This window comes from Pelobates fuscus, chromosome 1 (genome assembly GCF_036172605.1).
Source record: "Pelobates fuscus isolate aPelFus1 chromosome 1, aPelFus1.pri, whole genome shotgun sequence".
Taxonomy (NCBI): domain Eukaryota; kingdom Metazoa; phylum Chordata; class Amphibia; order Anura; family Pelobatidae; genus Pelobates; species Pelobates fuscus.
This window is the reverse complement of record NC_086317.1, coordinates 394,127,586-394,153,069: the sequence shown is the minus strand read 5'-3', so window position 1 is coordinate 394,153,069 and position 25,484 is coordinate 394,127,586. Positions and strand designations below refer to the sequence as shown.

Below are 25,484 nucleotides of genomic sequence, written 5' to 3'. Positions count from 1 at the left end.
TTGATGTGGCTGAAGATGCTGGACCAGGAGGAGGATGGCGGCTTTGAGTTTGTGTGCTGCTTGTACTCATGTGTTGATCCCATAGGTGTTTGTGATGTGCGATCATGTGCCTTCGCAAAGCAGTTGTACCTAGGTGGGTGTTGGACTTCCCACGACTCAGTTTCTTTTGGCACAGGTTGCAAATGGCATCGCTGTTGTCAGAGGCAGACATACAAAAACAATGCCAGACTGCTGAGCTCTGCAATGACGGCATTCTGGTGGTGGCAACAGCATGCGTTGATTGGCGTGCTTCTCTGGCTGACCCCGTGTGCCGATGTATGCTGTCTGACTGTGCCACTAGCTCCTTGCGACGACCTCCCCCTGCTTCCAACTCGTCTCCTCCTCCTCTCTGTCTCCCCATCTGAACTTTCCCCCTGTTCTTCTTCTCTTCTAGCGGGCGCCCACGTGACATCCACGGACGCATCGTCATCATCAACCGCTTCACTTGTATCTGACAACTCAGCAAAGGAAGCAGCAGCAGCTACAACATCATCATCATCACACCGTACGTCCATGTGTGTAATGCTGCCTGACTGAGACATATCCCTTTTATCTAAATCCTCTGGCAATAATGCTTGCGCATCACTCATTTCTACCAACTGATGTGTAAATAACTCCTCTGACATATCAAGTGAAGTGGCTGTGGTGCTAGTTTTGGTGGTGGCGGCAGGCGGGCGCGTGGTAACTTGAGAGGTGCCCGAAGCTAAGCTGGAGGAGGATGGTGCGTCAAGGTTCCGAGCGGAAGCTGTAGAAGATTGGGTGTCCTGTGTTAGCCAGTCAACTATGTCCTCATAACTTTTCGAGTTCAGGGTACGTGGCCTCTGAACACTGGGCATTATTCTAGGGCCAAAGGGTATCACAGCACCACGACCACGACGGCCCCTGCTGGGTGGCCTGCCTCTGCCTGTCATTTGTTTTTCGATTAGTGGTACTATGCGTGCAAGCTACCGTGACAACAGATATGAGTGGCACTGTGCACTGGCAGAAGTTGGCAGAGTAGACGCTGTAGGCCTGACACACACGCTTGCAGACTACTAACTGCTATTCAATCGATTACAGTGAAAATTGTATTTATTTTTTTAGATGTACACTACTGTTACACCAGATATGAATTGCACTGGTGTGACACTGTGCCCTGGCAGGCCCTGAAACGCACATGCGTGAAAGAAACTGACTGCTATTATTTCACAGTCAAATTTCTAGGTTTTTTTTAAATGTACACTACTGTTACACCAGATATGAGTTGCACTGGTGTGACAATGTGCCCTGGCAGGCCCTGAAATGCACACGTGTGAAGGAAACTGGCTGCTATTATTTCACAGTCAAATTTCTAGTTTTATTTTAAATGTACACTACTGTTACACCAGATATGAGTTGCACTGGTGTGACACTGTGCCCTGGCAGGCCCTGAAACGCACACGTGTGAAGGAAACTGACTGCTATTATATTACAGTCAAAAAAGTTTTGTTTTTTTAAATGCAAGCTATTGTGACACCAGATATGAGTGGTGGCACTGGGCAAGTGGGCATAGTATACGCTGTGAGCCTGACACACACGCTGGCAGGCAGGCAGGCAACTGCAATTAGATTACACACAAAAAAGCAGACTGATGTTCTAGCCCTAAAAATGGCTTTTTGGGGTGCTGTCCTTACAGCAGAGATCAGATGAGTCCTTCAGGACTGTAGTGGACACTGAATACACTAGCCTAGCTATCAATTTCCCAATTTCCCAATCTCACTAAGAATGCAGCTTCAGAATGAATCTAAAATGGATGCTGTCCAGGAGGTGGGAGGGTCTGGGAGGGAGGGTCTGCTGATGATTGTCTGGAATGTGTCTGCTGACTGTGAGGTACAGGGTCAAAGTTTACTCAATGATGACGAATAGAGGTGGACCGAACATCGCATATGTTCGCTGTCCGTGGCGAACGCGAACACGCTATGTTCGCCAGGAACTATTCGCCAGCGAACCGTTTGGTACATCACTAATAGTGAAGGCTTCTAGGAATGAGTAAACAGGAGAAAGCATGCAAACTTGGCACGGCGTATTGGGTTTCATTATAGGGACTGAATGGATTTGAACTTTATACAAGTTGAGAAAGACCCAGTTTGGGCTGTAATTTTTATTCTATTTTTATTCTTCATTTGGATTTCATACCTTGTGTTTTTATATCTACTGTATTTCCAAATAAAGCTTAGAATGAATGATATTGGAAGAGGTTCCTGGTTCTTATTCGGATGCAGTAATATCTATTACGGTGGAACAAGAAGTAGGGAAAGATCCTGAAGCATGACAGATCATAATCCTTCACAAACCCATGCATTTGAGAAAGTTGTAATTGTCTCAACAGTATGTGACTGGACACCTATTTAATATATGCGTTGCCTTGCTGTAACTTTACATACTGCATTATAAGTGGTGACGAGGGTCGCCATCGGCGGTCTTGGGGGGCCAGGACTGCTCTGGGCCCCACATTCCTTATGTGCACATATATATATATGTATGTATGTATATCTATATAGCAAATATCACCTGCGGGCCCCTGTCTGCCTGCATTCTGCAGAGGAGGACAAACGCACTCAAACTTTCCAGCTGATCCTCTGTCTCTAACTCTTGAAAGCCCTGCGGCCGCCATAGCGTTGCCATGGGTTACACATTCTGCTTTCACTATAAGCACTGCATCTAATACACACATACACTTTACACACACTACATCCACTACACAAACACACACGCATTCACTATACACACACTGCATCCACTTTACACATGCACTCTGCACCCACTACATTGATTCTACATCCACTATAGACACACCACATTCAGTACACACACACTACATCCTTGCAGTCACTGCAATCCATACTCAAGATGGCCCTGCGGGCGGACTCAGGGGCAGGCCCAAGGGGCAAAACTTTGAGTTGTGTCAGGGGCAGCAAAATTTCTGATGGCAGTGCTGGAGGTGGCAAAATAGTGTTTTCAGTGGTATAGTGAAAGAAATCCATGTTTGTTAGTATTCTTTTAAGCAGTGTACATTTTTCAATCCACTTCCAAATTGGAATACCTTTTCATTAATTTTTCACACTGGGCAATTGCCTGCCTCTTGAGTTTAGCTCCAGTGACCGTGTAACAAGATTAATTTATTATAAACATGCCAATTTCTGTTGAAATCTGCACATTTTGTAAAAACAAAAGCAAAACAAAGCAAGCTGACCTACTTTAGTGGTTTGGAATGTCCCTTTAAGGAACTCCAGTGTCTCTGTCTCCCTGCATTGCTTCTGGCTGTTCAGTAGGAATTGCTAGCTTTCGCTCAAAAAGTAATGTATTCTTGCATCTTTATCAACATCATCCTTGATCTTTTAAGTGCAACTCTGTAATGTATTAGCAAAGTGAATTTACTTGACTTATTTTGCTTCGACTTCAGATGTCATGTGAAATGTGATCCATAAATTTATTTTACAACTCTGCATTCCAGTATATAATTTAATAATGTTTGCTTGGGACGTTTTTGTTATCTCTTGGGAATTGTTTATTTTAAGTGCTTTTCAGAGAGTAAACCCGGTATATAATTTGATAATGTGTGCTTGGGGAGCTTTTTATGCCTCATATAAGCTAGCTTTATTTAGTTTTGCATTTGTGATATACGTTTTTAAGTTATTTATGTCTTACCTTTATCTCTAGTTTATTAGATATAAATATGTATTGAAGTCTTGTTATATATGACTGTAACATTCACTTTATACACTCATGGGTGTATATATTTCACCACTGTTTATGCACCTCACTCCCATTGCATGTACTTCAACCGATCTGGCACATGTCTCTTTTTATCTCTCATGTGGATGGGTTAGGGGTTCATTTTGTGGCCTAACTCCTCTGCGTACTCTAAGGGGCATTCTAGGCACCATAACCACTACATACCTCTAGATCAGGGGTGCCCGAATGTTAGATTCCCAGATGTTTTAAAACTACATCTTCCATGATGCTTTGCTATACTAAAGGCATGCAAAGACGTGCAAATCACCATGTGAGTTGTATTTTTACAACATCTTGGGATCTACCATTTGGGCACCCCTGCTCTAGATCTACCCATAAAGTTCAACTTCATGGGTAAATCTAGAGGTCTGTAGTGGTTTTGATGCCTAGAGAGTTCTGATATGTGTCTTCTAATTTAAATTACATTAATCATTGTTAATTATTAGGTAACTCAGACAAAAGTAACACTTGTAGATAAATTGAGTAGAGGGTTTTAAAAATCACTTATAGAGTTATTCACTAAAGTGAGAATGATCAGGAATTCAAAATGAATTCAATATTGATTTCAAGTTTAAGGCCAAAGTAAGTAAAATGAAAGCAATTCTCCACATCAGCCGTGTTTCCAGTTAGGCTAATTTGAACTTACATTTTAAATACACATTTGGCATTGATGGAAAGATCTGACTTGTCATAGAGTAAACTTTTGACGAAACATTTAAATGGAAAAGGAGTTCCCATAGTTATAAGTGGCGTGCCAAACAAATTGGACAATGTAAAGAAAATCCAGTTAGATAAATGGGGAGATTTGATGATCAATATATTCACTGTATTACTCAAGACTTCTCCAGACTCTCTATAATTGTATTCAGTTGAGATTTGCGTTGTTTGAGTTGTTTGGATACCTAAATGACATTTTAATAGTCATCAGATAACAAACTATTTTGGGAAAAGTCTATGAGAAAAAAACGCCAAAATTAACATATTTGCACTGATCTATTTTTACAAAGTAGTAAAACCGAATTCTTAGATTAAAATGATTAGATTCTTTTTTTGTGGACCTAGGACATACTTGAAAACGAGAGAGATCTCAATGTATCTTTCCTGGTAAAATATTTTATAAATAAATAATTAAATATTATTCAATTTATATTGAATATATTTTCTAAACTATAGGTACTCTTATTTTCTTGAGCTTGGATTGTTTCTTATAACCTTAAAACTAAAATATATAGTGTGGCGGAACCAACCTCGCCACTGTGAACTGGAGAAGCTTGGTTGCTAGCCTCCTGCCCTGCGACTATGGCCCTGGGGTGTATTAACCCTTTAAGAAGGGTATTTGGGCACAATGGATTTTTGTATGCTGTTCCTGGCCCTTTAAATACTTGGGAGCAGTGTTACAACTTTTAAACTGGCACTTCGAATGCAGTCGAAGTGCCGAAGTCGTCGAAGTACCGAAGTCGTCGAAGTGGCCGCCATTCGACAAACAAACACGTGGTGGCGGCCATTTTAACTTATGCGAACGTGGTAAGCGGTGTGTGCAGCCAAATCTATGGAACTGTTTGCGGCTACCCAAATGCACGAACACCGCTGACCCGTACCTTCTTCAACACTGCGGCTGGAGACTAAGTCCCGTTCGAAGATTCGAACGCTCGTTCGAATGGGACTTAGTCGTTTTCATGGTGTAAAATAGACCGACATGAAAATGTGCCTGCGGTCGGTCAAAAGTGACTTATACATATCTCCCGACCGGCTGGACGGATTCGTATGATTTTTGGGTATGTTTGTATTTGGAATGTGCTGATTAATAATATGTACCGTATATACTCGAGTATAAGCCGACCCGAATATAAGCCGAGGCCCCTAATTTTTCCCCAAAAAACTGGGAAAACTTATTGACTCGAGTATAAGACTAGGGTGGGAAATGCAGCAGCTACTGGTAAATTTCTAAATAAAATTAGATCCTAAAAAAAATATATTAATTGAATATTTATTTACAGTGTGTGTATAAAGAATGCAGTGTGTGTGTATGAGTGCAGCGTGTGTATGAGTGCAGCGTGTGTATGAGTGCAGTGTGTGTATGAGTGCAGTGTGTGTGTGTATGAATGCAGTGTGTGTGTGTATGAGTGCAGTGTGTGTGTATGAATGCAGTGTGTGCAGGGCCGGTGCAAGGATATTTGCCCCCCCCCCATATGTCCTGACCTCCCCTCCTCCTCCCTCAGTGGTCCTTACCTCCCCACCCCCGTGTTCCTTCACCCCCCTCCCCCAGTGGTCCTGACTCACCCCTCCCCTAGTGGTCCTTACCCTCCCCTCCCCTAGTGGTCCTTACTTCCCCCTCCCCTCCCCTAGTGGTCCTTACTTCCCCCTCCCCTCCCCTAGTGGTCCTTATCCCCCCCTCCCTCCCATAGTGTTCCTTTTCTCCCCCCCCTCCCTCCCATAGTGGTCCTTATCCCACCTCCTCCCTCCCATAGTGGTCCTTATCCCACCCCCTCCCTCCCATAGTGGTCCTTATCCCCCCTCCCTCCCATAGCGGTCCTTATACCCCCCCTCCCTCCCATAGTGGTCTTTATCCCCCCCCCTCCCTCCCATAGTGGTCCTTATCCCCCCCCCTCCCTCCCATAGTGGTCCTTATCCCCCCCTCCCTCCCATAGCGGTCCTTATACCCCCCCTCCCTCCCATAGCGGTCCTTATACCCCCCTCCCTCCCATAGTGGTCCTTATCCCACCCCCTCCCTCCCATAGTGGTCCTTATACCCCCCCTCCCTCCCATAGTGGTCCTTATCCCCCCCCTCCCTCCCATAGTGGTCCTTATCCCCCCCTCCCTCCCATAGCGGTCCTTATACCCCCTCTCTCTCCCATAGCGGTCCTTATACCCCCCCTCCCTCCCATAGTGGTCCTTATCCCACCCCCTCCCTCCCATAGTGGTCCTTATCCCCCCCTCCCTCCCATAGTGGTCCTTATCCCCCCCTCCCTCCCATAGCGGTCCTTTATACCCCCCCTCCCTCCCATAGCTGTCCTTATACCCCCCCTCCCTCCCATAGTGGTCCTTATCCCACCCTCTCCCTCCCATAGTGGTCCTTATACCCCCCCCTCCCACAGTGGTCCTTATACCCCCCTTTTTTTATTTTATTATTATTTTTTATTATTATTTCTTATTTTATTTTATTTTTATTTATTTTTCGTCCCCCCTCCCTGCTTGATACATGGCAGGGAGGGGGGCTCTCCTTCCCTGGTGGTCCAGTGGTAGTTCAGTGGGGGGGAGAGGGGGGCTGGCAGAGCTGTAACTTAACTGTTCTGCAGCTCCTGTCAGCTCTCTCCTCCTCCGCGCCGTCCGTGCAGCTCCTTCTATCAGCTCACACTGTAAGTCTCGCGAGAGCCGCGGCTCTCGCGAGACTTACACTGGGAGCTGACCGAGGTGCTGAACGGACGGCGCGGAGGAGGAGAGAGCTGACAGGAGCTGCAGAACAGGTAAGTTACAGCTCTGCCAGCCCCCCTCTCCCCCGGTCTGTATTATGGCAATGAAAATTGCCATAATACAGACCTTGACTCGAGTATAAGCCGAGTTGGGGTTTTTCAGCCCAAAAAATGGGCTGAAAAACTCGGCTTATACTCGAGTATATACGGTAACTGTTATTAATATTGGATGTATGGTTTTAGAGTTATGAAAGTTGGGTAAAATGTATGTTTAAACTGTACGTATAATTGGGTTACCTCTCAGGCTAAGGGGAGGGAATCTGTGGGATGTAACCATTGTGTGATTGGATAATGTATAATTGTATGTGGGCGTCTCCCTTGCAGGGGAGCACTGCATAAAAGCAGAGTACCTGTCATTAAACCTGAGTTCTACTTTACCCTCCATTTGGAGTGCCGTCTCTTATTGGGGGGATCAGCTACAAGGGATTGCTATGCTTGTCATATTTCCTTGATAAATCACTGCTAAGTTCTTGTAAGCGCTGGTTCCTGTTTTGCTCTCTGGAGGCGTCTACGGTGGTTATGGTGTCTGCTGCAGTGTTTGAAGTCCTCAGGAAACGCTAGGAGCATCCTTCAACGGAGGTACCCAGTCGGGGTGCCAGGTGATCCGTTACATATAGTAGTGTGTTTTTTGTTTTTTTTTCCATAGTGCATCCAACATTTAGTGATGAGACAAAGGAACCCAATCTAGGAGGGATCATACATCAAATTTTTTTTATAATCCCTAAAACGACATAACATATGGAAAATGTTACTAAAATACTCAGATTTAAGCTAGTATTATAATATTTACAGCACCCTAAACCGATTTTACAGACATATTCTAATTGTCCCTCTGTGCCATGCATTCGATTCCTCTACAGCAGGCTTCCCCAAATTCCAGCCCTCCAGATGTTTCTGAACTACAACTCCCATGATTCTATGAATTAAATAGATAGGCTGAGAATCATGGGAGTTGTATTTCAGCAACATCTGGAGGGCCGGAGTTTGGGGAAATCTGCTCAACAGAAACTACAAGTACCATAACAACGTAATCAGTGTTGTTATAATGCAAGAATGTCCCCTGTACCTATCTATGTGCATATAGCTGCTTGTAACCCTAATTTGCTATAAGCCTGCCTTTTTGTCACAGACATCAGAGGAAGAAGCCCTAAAAGGCTCTATGAGCGAGAAATTGATAAGCAGATCCGGTCTGTTGATTCGGAACTCACACTGTACCACTCCACTCATAAAACTGTGAACCGTTAGCAGACTTGTATCATCCCCGGTATGGCTGACATCAGATTTTTCGGCAGTTACACTTTTTTTTTTTTGTGCAGGTAGGTACATGACATTTCCAAACGCCACAACAGCGTACATATATATTCATATAGATTGAGCAGTGGCATGAGTGCATGCACATTTGTTTTTTAAATACAAACAATATAACAGGCTTAACATTGATGAATAGTTACTGCAATGTAGTGTAGCATGTGACTGAGTTAAGGTTGCTTAGCTGTACACTAATGCAGTATATCCCCTTAAGGACACATGACATGTGTGACATGTCATGATTCCCTTTTATTCCAGAAGCTTGGTCCTTAAGGGGATATTGAATGCTGGGACATACAAGTCTGCATGGAAAACAAGACTGATGATTCAATCGTAGGATACAGCAGACATGAGAATTTCTTGTTAAATAGATTAGGTAGGTAGGCGAGAAATCTGGCCACACTGAATGGCTAGCGCAGTTAACCCCCAAGGCTTTACACCCTTAATCATAGCTGCATTATATGTGTTAACACAGGACTTCTAGCGACAACATTGTTGGAATCAGTATGAAAATCAAAGAGAGGTCTTAAACTATGATTTGAAACACAAAAATAAGGAAACATAAAATACTTTGTGTGTTATTAGGCATGTAGATGTCGGAATAAGGGTGGCATGGTCAAACAGTCCAACGTCAACATATGCCCTGGCCTGGGGATAGATAGAGGCTGTCCATGGGTTGTTCAATGTGTGGCGGTCTGCAGGAGCTGTAGCTCAGTCACGGAAGGCACTACGGTCTAGATCCATGGTAGGGTGAGCCAACCGCTTGGGTAAGCCTGTGTTCGTGAGTCGCTCGGTGATGTTCCGTACCGTGCCTGTCAGTCGGCTGTCTCCTCGCGTACCTCGCCCTTATGTGAGCCCGTGCATCGTGGCAGCTTTGATCCGGCAAGCATTGGAGTGGTGTGTCGCGGAGATCCCTCCTGCCAGGCTGCCTCATGCAGGTATGTGGCTTCTGTCTTGCGTGCGTAAGGGCCTGAACCAGCGAGGGAGGAAAGATGGCGTGGTTCCCATTACGAGCTGGTGGATTTGCGTTTGCTGCCATTTTAGTGGGGCCTCGTGGTCTGAGTAGTGGGATCACTGGTGCGGCAAGGGCTACAGTGTGTGGGCCAGGATCATCCCCACCGGCCCAGGGGGGGAGGGGGAATGGGGCCCTGTTTGCACATCCGTGGAAGACCAGCACGATACCGTCGGGCGGGATAGCGGGGCAGCGGCCGTCCACCCAACTCACCACCTGAGTAGGGTTCATCCTGTAGGGATGACATTTATCGTTTTGAGGGACTAAAACAAGAATTGCAAGCCTCTCCTCTAAGCCAGTGCTCCCTTGTGCCTCGGACCGTAGCTGCTGGTCGTTAATCAGGTGTAAGCTCTGCTTTTGTAGGCTTAAAGTTTGAGGGATGCAGGAGCTGTTGTTGTGTGCGACCGTTCAGGTTGGCGGTCAGGACCCGCCCACCAGACACTTTTCAATCTATTAGTAGAACTGCTACGAGGGGATACATTACTTATCTTCTACACCCCTCCTGTAAAGGAATTTATGGGATGAGTTCAGACCGAAAAGAATTAGAATAGAGAAACTACTTCTTGGTCTGGACAGAGTACATCGTTGGCGGTGTTTGCCTGTGGCTATTAAGTAGCAGCTGTAGGGACATTAAAATCGACTACCTTTATTTTTTAGATTTTTTTTTTTTTTCATATTTTAATGCATTATCTGTATGTGTGTTAAAAATAATAATAAATAAATTATACTCACAGGGGCAGAATGTCTGACTATGTTTTACTATTGCAGGTTTTTTCTGATTTGCTTTTACTTTTTATTGTAATCACAATAAATTAAGAATTGTTCTATTTGGTATGTTGGAAAATTATTCAGCTTTGGTGAACCTAATATTCTTCCTTAAAGGTTAAGACTGCATTTTACATTCTATTGAGACAGTCATATTTTAATTTCAGCAATGGATGATGTTGGTGAGAGAGGCGTTTGAAATGCTTGTGAACGTTCAAAACCAAACCATAAAAAGACTAAATATTTGGAAAAGACAACAACAGCTGGCTGGGAATGGAGCTCCATTTGATGATAATTTGCATCCTCTCCAAGAACGGTAATGAAGAAATGCCTTAAAACTAATTAAGAAGGATGAATTTTCTAATCTGAGAAAAGCACTCATTTAAAACCGTATGTAAATTTAGATAGGATACGTTGAAAATAGAAAACTCTTGCGAAATAAAAAACACATTTCCAAGTCTTACATTTAAATGTATTTAATTTTGCGGTCCTGTGGTTCTTTTTAAACAAAATCATGGGTTTTGAACCAATGCCGTGCTGATAAGATTTAAAGGTCCAATTTCTACACTTGTTACCTTAGTTCTTCTGGTTTACAGTCTTGTACGTAGTAAAGGTACATAAAGGTTCTATGGACACTACTTAACAGGACTTCCTGGTCACCTTTTTTCCTTATCTAATGAAGATTCTATTTTCTTCAACCTTGTGTGTATTTATAGGTTGGAAACAATTCTTGGCATTTACTTTGAGTTTGATCGTATGGTGAAGGAAATGAGTTCGATCGGAGAACAAGTGCCTCCTGAACTTCTAGAGCAAATAAACACATCACTGGGCAGTCTTGTAAAAAGGTATGATTTTCCATGGTAGTAAATAACTAATATATAGTGATATATTATTATATGGTATATTAATAAGGCTATAGTCTACATATATGTATCATTTCATATATTTTCATTAAAACAATGGATTTTTATTTATATAGTGCTTCCAGGTGTTCTTAGCACTTTACATTTCAAACTGCATCATATTGGTGGGGGATGTTTAAAGGAACACTATACTGTTAGGAATACAAATATGCATTCCTAAAGCTATAGTGCTCTAGTTACCATTTAGGTGACCAGGCTACCCCCGAATGAACTGATCTTATTTCCCACTTCGTGCTGCTCTGTTTGTGGCTGATCACTCCTCCTTGAATGAGATTGTGGTAAAACTTAGGGCAAATCAGATGATTTTCTTAGACCAGCTAACTGAAATAGCAGAGTTTTACCATATTTCATGGTAGCCTGCATTGTAAACATTGCAAAACGTTTCTGCAAAATTGTAATATTTTCAACTGCAGGTTTACAATGTGGGGGCACATGGCACACAGACCATTTAGTTGACATGGACTATAGTGTTCCTTTAACTACATTATTCATTGATAGACATTATAGTAGAGGTTATAGTATATGTAGACACATAAAGATATGAGCTTGTGTTTGAATGGCAATAGAGGCTAACTGATTTAACAATGAGGGTGGAATGCAATTTATAGCAGTAATTCAGTTCGATACTTGCATACAAATGATCAGGCATTTAGCTTGAGAATGGTCTTTAGAATGTAACTATAAACTAACTTTGATTTGACTAAGGTCTTCGGCCTTTTGTATCAATTTGATTGAGATGTTTGGCTTGTCCAAAAAGTGCAGCATCGTGAATTTAAAATGTGTGCTGTATCTATTTGTTGTGCATATGCTGACTTTCAATACTATCTTTGTGCTACAGGGAAAACTATAATGATTTAATAATAAACATTATGGGAACATATTGCACATTTTTTGCCGTTGCACAAAGCAACTCTATCTAAACGTAAAAAAAAAAAACGTACAAAAAAACCCACAATTTATTTTCTTATTTTCATGTATTAAGGAAATGTCAGAAACATGTTTATTTTTTTTTCATTTTTTTTTATTTTAGTTTTTTTAGCAAATATTGGCAGGTTAACAATAGTTCTTTTAATACAGACATTCTTATTATAACATGTCTTACTTGCAGTGTTTTACTTGATTAATGTGTTTGTAAAGCAGCCATATTTTATCAGTGGTTTATCTTCTGCAGTTGCAGATTCTTCTTACAAAGGCAACACAGATACTTATGTCTTTATCTTGTTTATAGCTCCCTTCTTGTTGACAAACAACCTCCTCAAGTTCTGAAGACACAGACAAAGTTTCAAGCCAGTGTGAACTTCTTGCTGGGATTCCGCCTTTTGGGTGGTGTTTCGAAAATGCCAGTCGTCAGGGCAACCATTATCACAGAAAGAAAGGCACAGGATCTGTCAAAGGCACCTGTAAGCGAGTCCTGGAAGTAAGTAAAGAATGAACAAGAAAGTTGGAAAGTTATAGGGCAATAAGTACAAGTAGCACTTTGCTATTTCCAAATCATTTTTTTTTTCTGAATTAACACTAATATCTGTCATGAATCCCTGAATAACCCTTCACATGTATATATATTTTTAAAAGAAGACAACATAAGGTATTAAACTTAGGGTATTTTGACTCTTTTCAGGCAACCATTTTACCACCAGTCTATGCCAAATTTAAAAAAAAATTCTAATAATTTGTGATTTCTTTGACACACATAGCAATTTAAAAATACATGTATTGAGAACTTTAAGGGTTATTGCCAAAGAACAACCCAATATGTGTTCAGCAACATCTCCTGAGTACAGTGATACCACCCATGTACAGATGTGTTGGGTTGCCTGACGGCTAAAATACCTTATTAGAAGGGTGCACATTCCAGTTTTCCAACTTGGAATTTTCACAGCTGGTCATCATGCACCAATGTCCTATTTGGGACATTTGTGAAGCCGGCCAATGTAATTTACCCCCATCAAACCATATATTTTTGAAAAGTAGACATATAGGGTATTTCAAATGGTGGTATTTTAACACTTTTCATGCACTAATTCTACCAGCAGTCTTTGTCCAACTTTTGGCTAGTCATTTTTTTGTGTTACTTTTCTCTCACATTGTATTTTAGGCATGGATTTTCAGTTCCTGTTATGTGTAACTGACAAAGAGCACCCCAGTATGTTTTTAGCAATATCTCCCAAGTACAACAGTGCCCCCAATGTACAGGCTTTATGGGTTTCTGCAAACTTACAGGGGTCAAATGTAGGGCTTTCCCCTTTTCCATATCTGCACATTAAAATTTGCCAGATTGGTTTGCTGGGCCTATGTTGCATTTGAGACTGCCACTTAGCCACAAACGCTGGCCAAAGTTAGCATTTTTATTAGTTTTTTGCATTTTTTTTTTACACAAAAACTGCACTTTTACTGGTGATTTTATCGTCGTGATAAGTTTTACTGATCTATAACACTCATATTTGTGTTCAGCGAAGTCTCCCGAGTATAACAATACCCCCAATCTACAGGTGTTTTTGAAAGTTACAGGGTCAATATAGGGCATGCCCAATTCAGTTTGCCAGATTGGTTTGCTGGGTCTGTGTTACTTTTGAGACCATATGGTAGCCCAAGAATGTGGAATAACCCCATCATGGCATAACATTTTCAAATGTAGACAATGTTGGTGTTTCAAGGAGGACAGTACAACAATACTTGAACAAAAATGAGCTGCATCGTCGAGTTGCCAGAAAGAAAGCTTTACTGCTCCAATGCCACAAAAAAGTCTGATTACAATATGCCTGAGAACACCTAGACATGCATCACAGCTTTTGGAACACTATCATTTGGAGTGACTAAACCAAAATAGAAGTTTATGGTCACAACCATAAGTGCTATGTTTGAGACGGATCAACAAGGCCTACAGTGAAAAGAATATCATCCCCACTGTGAAGCATGGTGGTGGTTCACTGATGTTTGGGGGGGGGGACTCTAAAGGCACGAGGAAACTTGTGAAAATTGATGGCAAGATGAATGCAGCATGTTATCAGAGAATACTGAAAGACAATTTGTATTCTTCTGCATGGAGGCTGCGCATAGGACGCTCTTGGACTTTCCAGCATGACAATGACCCTAGGCACAAGGCCAAGTTGACCCTCCAGTGGTTACAGCAGAATAAGTTGAAGGTTCTGGAGTGGCCATCACAGTCTCCTGACCTTAATATCATCAAAACACTCTGGGGAGATCTCAAACGTGCAGTTCATGCAAGACAACCAAGTACATTGCATTACCATTTTGCCAAGATGAATGGGCAGCTATACCACCTGCAAGAATTAGAGGCCTCATAGACAACTTTTTATTGTTTTTTTTTTTTTTTAAATGTACAAATATAACAAATTCTCCAAGGGTATGCAAACCTTTGAGCACAGCTGTACATAATAAGAAAATAAGCAAGGTTATGGTGCACATGGTGATTATAGTTACTTCCTGATACAATGACAACTATATAACCTTCTGATACAATGGTAGATATATATACTATATAATACACAAATAAAACACCATTATATTGCAGCAAATTACGTAATATAGAATAGCTGAGATGGTTATTGGAAAAGTTCACAATTTTCTGATCCTATAAGTTGACTCTGTAACGGCACCCCAAGCATAAAAGGGGTTAATAGCCGTTTAGGAGATATTCCCTTTACCAGATATAAAGGCAGCTACCAAATACACCATTCCGCCGAACAGGATATCCATACGAATACTCCAAACCATACGAATGCTCCAAACAGCCGAATAGGAAAAACCATATGAAAGGTTTACACTCTCAAACAGCCAAACAGTAAAACCATACAATTAACCCCCCCAAGTACGAGACGAGGCTCTGTATTGAGGGTCAGCAGGTGATCTGGTTTAATGGGGCTATCTGCCCGGTATTTATGCAGGTCTTCCACCAGGTGGACACTTCCCTAGGGGACCTGGTGGAAAACTAGGAAATAATATTACAGTGACCAATCAGGACAGTACAGGCATAACCACTCCCACAAGTACATTGTAAACCCTTCTCTCTATCCTGGAGATAATTGGGATGTAACTTAATTATCTCAGAGGATAGAGGCCAAACTCCATTTTATACACACTAATAAAAAGACATAAAAATACATAATACTAAAACTTATACGAATGGGCTCCATGGGATGAATAGCTATCTGGGGTAGCTCTCTATTCGTCTGTTAATCTCCCGAACGGCTCAGCGTTCGTATGGATGAATGAGGTAGGAGAAGAGAGGTCGGCGGCTTCAGCGGTGTTCGTGAAGAAAGTGTCCGTTTTTAGCTCCAGAGTTTTGTAGTTATACAAATGACGTATGAAGTTCATGACGTTCATGAAGTTGAGTAGCCAGGAACCAAAATAATGTATAATAAAAAGTAAAAAATACATTTTATTTAAGCAAACCAGTATAATTAAAATAAGGTAAAATGGGGGGCGGAGCCTAACAGCGGAGCTGAGCGGACGCACCTCGCCAGAGCTCCGGCTAAACCGAGACAATTACGGGGTACATGTCGCTCGGACCGAGCTATTTTGCCATTAGTCAACCCACCTGAGGCTGGGGAGTCACCTGGAGAGCACCTATAGCGGCAACAGAAGTGCTGACTCTGGCACTTGTGGCTGCAGCACGAGTCGCGGCCTACCACACGCGGGCAGACGGGAGGCGGCCGCTCCCACTGCTAAGGTATTTGGAGACTCAACGTCCACCGTAGACTCCACCAGAGACCTTCCCCCCCCCCGTGCCAGAGAGGGTGATCCGGGACCATTACCATCCCACAGACGATATGGAGCGCAAGCATAAAAGGCAGCTCCAGACGGAGAGGCCTGCATCACAGGACATAAGGCTATCCTTTGGGAGGGCACCTCCACCAACACCCGCAAGGGCGGCAGCTGAGCAATACAGTGAGAAGGAGGCCTCTGATGACTCCCCTGAAGAGGAGGAATCCAGCGTCTCATCTCACCCAGCTGGAGTATACCAGCGAACTGACTCAGATGAAGACTCATCCCCTTCCACAAAAGGAGACATAAAAAAACTACTGGTAGATCTGAGAAAAATGTGGAAGTCAGACCTCCAGGGAACACAAGCTGACATCAAGGCCCTGCAGCTGAGGGTGTCAGCGGTGGAGAACAGAGAACAAGCCCTAGACATGCAAAGTGTGGAGGGGCTCACCTCACAAGTCAAGCAACTGCACAAAATGGTGCTCACACTGGAGTCCAGACACAAGCGTTGGAATGTGTGCCTGAGAGGCCTACCTGAACAGGCTGAGGGGGGGGGACACACACTGCAATATGTCCGAAAGCTGTTTGCCTCAATGGGTGTTCACAGCGCCACAGACGCCCCATGTATCCTGGCTGCTTTCCGAGTACGCAAATCTGCAGCGGCACCAGCAGACGCACCGAGAGATGTCATTGTGACAACCAGAGACACTGCAGTGAAGACCGCGGTCATGAATAAATCCAGGACTATGGGTCAAGTGCGTTTTGAGGGCCATTACCTCTCTATCTACAGCGATCTCCCATTCTCCGTCCTGGCAGAGAGTAGACAGCTGGCTCCAGTGGCTAGGAAGCTACGGGACTGCTCTGTCAAATACCGCTGGAATGCGGAGGGCTCCATGGCCGTCACACAAGGCGAAGAAACATTCACCTTAACCTCCTCAGATAATCCAGAGACACTCTTTGGCACCAGCATGCTGTGTAAGCTGGGGTCAGACTCCACAGAATGTATGTGCAACGTTTCAAAGTGACTCCAGGCACCATACCACTTCAAATCACTGAACTGGCCATGGTGCTTGGAGTAACCCCTTAAATGTGTAAGTGTGTATGGTCATATAATCTTACCTGCTAAATAGATACATTAATAAATAGTTTGGAAGCTGGAAAGTTTTATAGCCTTGGGAATAAATTCTCTTTCAAATTGTGACCACCTACAAAGCATAAATACATCTGGTTTGAGTATATGTTTCTATTTTCGTTTTGCTATATATATTAAAACTTATATAACAGGTGGCAAATCGTAACTAGATAATGTTTAATATAAATATATATGGAGAGCTGACAGAGGAATTTCAGGAAATGCCTATGATGGAGTAGAAACTCTTATTTATAGTTAACGAACCGCTCAAAAATGCTTCCACGGAAATAGAGCGGATTGGTGCGATTTTGTTTGTTTTCTTATAATTAAACCCAAATGTTCAAAATGATTTAAATCATATCTCTTCTTGTTAATAGAAGCCATTGCTCACAGTAAATCTTCTTATAATGCTTATCACTAAGCTAATCGAATGAAACCATATTTCATGGTCCGTTACATCTAGTCCATCATAAGATCTCCATCTAATGTGAATTAATTTTATATTAAATATATTCTATCTAAATGTTTGTTCTGCATTAATATAAAAAATCCTTCTGCTTCCAGTGAAGGTGCTGGAGACATTGAGAATGGAAAATCCACATTGGAGATCACTCCAACAACGAGAACATGTGGAGCAATTTTCAAAAACATGGTATGTGGAAAAGAGATGGTATAGCTTGACAGTAACTCGTATTTTATGTACACACTAGCTACAATATAAATGTGTAGAGCATGTAGACTACATGAAGTTTGAATTTACTTCCTTTTAAAAATGTTGCAAAATATTGACTTGCAAATCATCTCCCCCCACCCAAAACATTCCTATCCAATTAGACTTTAAAATTAATATGACGGTTTTAGGTTTGAACTGCCACTACTTTCTCACTATAGTGGTATCTCAATTTCCTGTCTATTTCCATAATGGTATGTTGCCTCCAATACCATGTTTTGGTTCATTATCGAAACCTTTATGACTTCCCACTTGTGTGCATTGATAGTGTAGAATTAAAAGATCATCCCATCCTCTAAAGTAAGTCGGCTTGCTGAAGTGCATTAGGGGTTAATAATAAAGCCAGCTGTACAGTATAACACTGTATCAATATATATATTTCTATTACATACTAAGTATAATCAGAATAATAATAGTCAGCTTTACAGCATAGCACTGTGCATCAATATATATTTATTTTGCATACTAAATATGATGAGAAAAGTGACGATCTTAAAAAGGAATGTTGATAATACCGCATTGAGTTTAACAGTGACTGTAGGACTGTGTCACCAGAAAGGGATCAGTATAGTTTATCTAAATGAAACAAGCAGATTATTTAGAAGTAGGTTATACACTCTTGGTACCATGCAATTAGTATCATTAGTACTAGAAAGTCCATGGCACAGTGCAGCAGTAGTTGTAAACATCCTTCAGAGTTTCTTGGTGTGCATACTACAATACTACTAAAAGGATGTGGTGGTCCATGGGCAGTCTCAGTAGTGTAAATACTGCCCTTTTTGAAAAAGGCAGTGTGTAAATTGCTTCCTATAACTTATTGGTTGTCACTCTGACAGCCACTTGAGGAACCTGGTTGCTGTTTTGCAAAGTGTGCGCATACACTCTCCAATGCTATTGCAACGCAAGCACCTGAGCCCCCAATGCTTTTCTATGGGAAAGTATTGGATTGGCTTAGGTTATCAGTATTGATGATATCATCCAGAGGAGCAGTGTGCGGATCAGGATCAGCATGCCAGGGAGATATAAGGTAAATAGAACACTTTATTTTATGACTTCTGAAGGGGCTCAATATTTTCGCTTGAGAGTACAACACACTAACTTTAGGAACACACATATTTGTATTGCTAACATTAGAGTGTTCATTTTAAGTTTTACATGAAATCATTCTTCAGGTTGGATTCAACTTGCCCAGGCAATCCACTGCTTTTTTATGAAGTATTTTGAAATTGTTTGCCAAACAGGAACGACTTGGTTTCCTGCTGATCAGGTTATATATTTTGCATTGTTAGAAAGTTTACAACGTCATCTCTCACAACTTCAAATCATCATCTGTCTAAATAAAGTAATACATGGCTCATGGGATTTCCCTGTTCTGTGGAGAACAATTCATTTGTGTAAAATGTACAAATGTTTCTTAACTATTGTGTAAAGCTATTTTGTATCTGCAATCTTTACAATAATGTTCTTGCTTAAACCATTTAACAATTATTTGCCTGATTTGACTTAGTTGCTGAAGAAGATCAAACGTTGTGAGAGGAAAGGATCAGAGTCTGTTACAGAAGAGAAGTGTGCTATCCTCTTTGTAGCTGAAATAAACCTGAATTCTGCTAACATGACATTCCATCTTCAAGTAAGAACCTGTTACATGTTTTTAATAAAATTAAAGCCACCATAAACATACTAAAAGTTATAGATTCTGCCCCGTTGTTATTTATCTGGGCATGATATCAGTAAGAGTCTTTATAGAAACACACAGCTTTTTACAGTTGGCCTCACGGTCTATATAGAATAATTACAAGCGTTGTCTGGTGGAATTCCAACGAAAACTTCCATAATCACAGTTTAAATGGCATGCAGATCTTCCTAACTGATTGATATATCTGACCCTTCCCCAGTACCAGCATATTATTGCTAACAAAGAGGGCAGTGGGCAATTGTCCCCCTGGGTAACATGTATGGAAGGGCTGGCAGGCTAGCAGAGTATTGCAGGAGTTAGGCAGAAAACAGGAACTGTGCCGGGCCTTTGCTAGCCTGGCACTGTGTAGGTTTGTTCATGGACTGGTGACCTGTTCCTCTTCGGGTCTGGACTGGCCGACTGGAATATTTCCTGGTAGACTGCGGTAGTATCTAGATTGACCAGGCTATGATTAACAGTTATGATGTCTCTTGAGGTGTTTACTAGTGACCACAGGGCGAGATGAGACGGAGATCATGGCATTTATAGTGCACCAATAATGGAGTCAGTGGAACAGAGTGCCTGTGTCTCTATGTGAATGTTCCTACATACTGTGCAGGTCATACTGATGGAGGCTACACCAATGGCACACATTGCATCTCCAGCGGCCTCTATCTATCAAATCTATACATATTGAATGCTCCACGTGAGTAGCACCATCCACACAGATTTTTTGAGTTTTATGCGCAAAGAAAAAGTCCATTAATTTGTACTTGTGTTCCAAACTAAATATTGCCAGCCCTCCCTGATTGCTGTCTAAATTTGGACAGATAAAAATAATGTGAACTTCCTCTTTTTCTTGGTGGCAGATGAGAGGGTGGGATTATTTGGGTACTTAGTTCATAATGGCAGTCATATTTCTACCAAACCAGAATTGCATCTGTTCAGGGATAGAGCAAAGTGCTGATTCTACGTAGCATTGATCAACACCTAAAAAAACTGGTATTGAGAAATGGCTGGTTCTTAAAAGACAGTCAATCAGTAGTTTTTGTAAGGAGCCTGAAACCTTCTTTCTAGCACTGGGTTAGTTCCATCTACTAATGGTAACTGGGTTACACATGGACTGTAGAGCAAAAAATTTTGAACATTAAGAGCGATGCCTATATTTAATGTATCAAGATTAATATTGAACCGTACCACTAGAAATTTCTTTAAAACTTAAACATGTTTGTATTATAGTTAAAACAAAACAATCAGGACTCTGTATTTTCTAGTTAAATGTGTGATTTTTTAAATGTACTAGGGCAATCTATGCACCATGACCACCACCACCCCATTAAAGTCTTGGGTACACTAACCATGGTTTGTATCAGAAGATGTCAAGTTGTAGAAAAAAAACTGGGGGTTGATGCCACATACAGTGCCTTGCAAAAGTATTCACCCCCTTGGCATTTTTCGTATTTTGTTGCCTCACAACCTGGCCTTAACATGGATTGTTTGAGGATTTGCATAATTTAATTTACAGAACATGCCCACAACTTTTATTTGTATTTTATTGTGAAGCAAACAACAAATAGGACAATATAACAGAAAAGGTCAATGTGCATAACTAATTACCCCCTAAAGTCAATACTTTGTAGAGCCACCTTTTGCGGCAATCACAAGTCGCTTTGGATAAGTCTCTATGAGCTTGCTACATCTTACCTATGCAATTTTTGCCCATTCTTCCTTGCAAAACTGCTCCAGCTCCTTCATGTTGGATGGGTTGCGCTTGTGAACAGCAATCTTTAAGTCTGACCACAGATTTTCTATTGGATTGAGGTCTGGGCTTTGACTAGGCCATTCCAACACATTTACATGTTTCCCCTTAAACCACTCAAGTGTTGCTTTAGCAGTGTGTTTTGGGTCATTGTCGTGCTGGAAGGTGAACCTCCGTCCTAGCCTCAAATCACGCACAGTGGTACAGGTTTTGCTTAAGAATATCCCTGTATTTAGCAGCATTCATCTTTCCCTCAACTCTGACCCGTTTCCCAGTCCCGGCTGCTGAAAAGCACCATGTTTCACTGTGGGAATGGTATTCTTTTGGTGATGTGATGTGTTGGGCTTGCGCCAGACATAGCATTTTCTTTGATGGCTGAAAAGTTCAATTTTAGTCTCATCAGACCAGAGCACCTTCCTCCATACATTTTGGGAGTCTCCCACATGCCTTTTTCGCAAACTCAAAACATGCCATTTTGTTTTTTGCTGAAAGTAATGGCTTTCTTCTGGCCGCTCTGCCATAAAGCCCAACTTTATGGAGCGTACGGCTTATTGTCGTCCTATGTACAGATACTCCAGTCTCTACTGTGGAACTCTGCAGCTCCTCCAGGGTTACCTTAGGTCTCTGTGCTGCCTCTCTAATTTATGCTCTCCTTGCCCGGTCTGTGAGTTTTGGTGGGCGGCTGCCTCTTGGCAGGTTTGCTGTTGTGCCTCGTTCTTTCCATGTGGTTATGATAGATTTGATGATACTGGGGATCATCAAAGATTTGGATATTTTTTTATAACCTAACCCTGACTTGTACTTCTTAACAACATTGTCCCTTACTTGTTTGGAGAGTTCCTTGGTCTTCATGGCAGTGTTTGGTTAGTGATGCCTCTTGCTTAGGTGTTGCAGCCTCTGGGGCCTTTCAAAAAAGGTGTATATATGTAATTACAGATCATGTGACACTTAGATTGCACACAGGTGGACAACATTTCACTAAGTATGTTACTTCTGAAGGTAATTGGTTGCACCAGAGCTTTCTATGGGCTTCATAACAAAGGGGGTGAATACATACGCACATGCCAATTTTTTGTTTTCTATTTCTCAAAAATAGTTTTATGTATATATTTTTCTCATTTCACTTCACCAACTTAGACTATTGTGTTCTGATCCATCACATAAAATTCAGATTAATAAAACATTGAACTTAAGGCTGTAATGTAACAAAATAGGTAAATAGTCAAGGGGGGGGGGGGGTGAATACTTTTGCAAGGCACTGTATATTCACACCATACCAACCAAAATGAGTAATGTTGTGTTTTGAATTCCACTACAGTGCAGCTACATTTTCCACAACTGCAACTCTTCTGGCTAACAGCTATTTAATGTGTATAGACAAAGTTAAAACATTCAAGGAAATGCCGCTTTGTTCTGTTTGGTGTTTAACTGTCTGGGACTTTTATATTGCCATTAGTCTTTCACTTACCATGCTCAAAAAATATATTTGTAGTTGGATATGTTACTCTCGATTTCTCTTAAGCTTGGCAATGAACTAGGCATTTTCGTATCATAGATTTGTTTGTAAAGTCCTGGCACACGACCACATAGTGAACTCGTACACACTGTACAATGGATTTGTGCATGTGGTTTCAAACAAATTGAGATTTATCTGAATTTTGGCCGATCAGCGTGTCGTGGGAATTCCGTAACTCCGAATTGCCATATGACTGAATTACGAAACAGGCAATGGACAATGGACCAGCAGTTTTGTTTGTTTCTAATTTCCAAAAATAAAGATGATTGATGGTAAGGGATATTTACTACAGTTGATTTTATTCACAGATTAAGTGATAAGAGACCAATAGAAGGAAAACAGGAGGGTCAGTAAAAAGAAAGCTATAGTGAATTGAAAGTGTAAACGCTTAGTAGATCGTTCCCATAGTAAATTCTAATGGGTTCTAATACAGATATATTAGCAATATTGTGCAGATCCTATATATTTATACACACTTCCCCAGTGGTGTGCAAGATATCTATATATATATATATAGAGAGAGAGAGAGAGAGAGAATAAGATAGGAATATACCAATAAACATAAATTGTATAAAATAATCAAAATTTATTATCTTTTAAAACACGGGTATTCCGGACTATGGGTATAAATAGCTGCTAACACAGTAAAAAGAAGTGATGATGAGTTCCAGTAATCACTAGATGCAGGGGCGGACTGACCGGTCGGGCACTTCGGACATGGTCCGAGGGCCCGGCCGGGAGGGGGGCCCGCCATCAGGGGGCCCGGCCGCCCCTTTAAATGCTGCAGCCGCCTGAGCGCTCTCTTAAGAGCCTCAGACGGCTGCAGCTTCTCACCTCCCCTCCCCTGTAGCTGTGCGGTCCGCGGTGCCCGGCCGGAGTGATAGGAAGGTGCTCAGTGTGCACCTTCCTGTCAGTCCGGCCGGGTACAGGAAACAGAAACTTCTGTTCCACGCGGAACAGGAGTTTCTGTTTCCTGTACCCGGCCGGACTGACAGGAAGGTGCACACCTTCCTATCACTCCGGCCGGGCACCGCGGACCGCACAGCAGTTCGGCCACGCTACAGGGGAGGGGGGTAAAAAGAGAGTGGGAGGGGGGTAAAAAGAGAGAGGGGGGTGTAAAAAGAGAGAGGGAAGGGGGTAAAGAGGGAGGGGGGTAAAGAGGGAGGGGGGTAAAAAGAGAGAGGGAGGGGGGGTAAAAAGAGAGAGGGAGGGGGGGTAAAAAGAGAGAGGGAGGGGGGGTAAAAAGAGAGGGGGGTAAAAATAGAGAGAGAGGGGGGTAAAAATAGAGAGGGGGTAAGAAGAGAGGGGGGGTAAGAAGAGAGGGAGGGGGGTAAGAAGTGAGAGGGAGGGGGGTAAAAAGAGAGGGAGGGGGAGTAAGAAGAGAGGGAGGGGGAGTAAGAAGAGAGGGAGGGGGGTAAGAAGAGGGGGGAGTAAGAAGGGGGTAGGAAGAGGGGGAGGGGGGAGTAAGAAGAGGGGGAGGGGGGAGTAAGAAGAGTGGGGAGGGGGGTAAGAAGAGGGGGAGGGGGAGTAAGAAGAGGGAGGAGTTAGAAGAGGTGGGAGTAAGAAGAGGGGGAGGGGGGAGTAAGAAGAGGGGGAGAGTAAGAAGGGGGGTAAGAAGAGAGTGAGTAAGAAGAGGGTGGGAGTAAGAAGGGGGGTAAGAAGAGGGATAGGGGGGGTAAGAAGAGGTGGAGGGGGGAGTAAGAGGAGGGCAATTGCCCCCTCCCCTGTCCGCAGGCACCGTGCAGGCAGCCGGCAGGGGAGGGAGGAAGAGAGGACCCGGGAGCTCAGCCTGCAGCTCCTCTGGGTCCTTCTTGCGCGAGCACAGATCGTTGCGGCGGTTACCACAGCAATGTTACGGCTCTTGCGAGAGTAAACTCTAGCCCTGGAGCTACAGGCTAGAGTTCACTCTCAACACTGTGACCACCAGGGATTCCTGGTGGTCGCAGTGGTGAAAGTGAACTCTAGCCCCATAAACACACTGCCCCCACACACCATACACATTCACACACTGCCCCCACACACACCATACACATTTACACACATTGCCTCACACACACATACACTGCCCACCCATACACACACAGCCCCCCATACTAACATTGCCACACACATACACAGCCCCCTCATACACACATTTCCCCACACACCCTACACATTCACACACTACACCCACTCACACACACTGAACCTTTCAAACACACTGCACCCCTTACACATTGCACCACTGCTCCTATACCCTACTACAGCCTCATATCCCAGCAGACCCCAGGTAAGTTGTCAAACTGTTCTTAAACGGTTTGACTACTTACTCTGGGAGGGGGGCCCGGCCCTCCTGGCACCATAACGACTACACAGAGCAGTAGTGGTTATTGTGCATGGATTATTTCTTTCAAATAATCTAAAAAGTGCCCCAGTAGCCAGCAAGCCAGCAAGCCAGCCAGCCCACAGGCCGGCCAGCCAGCCAGCCAGCCCACAGGCTGGCCAGTAGCCAGCCAGCCCACAGGCCACCAGTTAGGCTTACAGCCAGCAAGCCTACAGCCTGCCAGCCGCAGCCAGCAAGCCCACAGCCTGCCAGTCGCAGCCAGCAAGCCCACAGCCTGCCGGCAGTAGCCAGCAAGCCCACAGCCTGCCAGCCGCAGCCAGTAAGCCCACAGCCTTCCAGCAAGCCCACAGACTG

The 25,484-nt window shown here is 42.9% G+C and overlaps 1 protein-coding gene across 3 annotated transcripts in view; it reads left to right on the top strand.

Annotated features, from left to right (window-relative positions):
• Window positions 1-25,484, top strand: part of STAT6 (signal transducer and activator of transcription 6) — a 230,140-nt gene that overhangs the window by 111,636 nt on the left and 93,020 nt on the right. For all 3 annotated transcript variants that reach the window (XM_063427273.1, XM_063427268.1, XM_063427260.1), the window contains 5 exons: window positions 10,515-10,663; window positions 11,064-11,192; window positions 12,499-12,687; window positions 17,692-17,779; window positions 19,365-19,487. In XM_063427273.1, coding sequence (XP_063283343.1) covers window positions 10,515-10,663; window positions 11,064-11,192; window positions 12,499-12,687; window positions 17,692-17,779; window positions 19,365-19,487 — 678 coding nt within the window. The remainder of the gene's footprint in view (window positions 1-10,514; window positions 10,664-11,063; window positions 11,193-12,498; window positions 12,688-17,691; window positions 17,780-19,364; window positions 19,488-25,484) is intronic.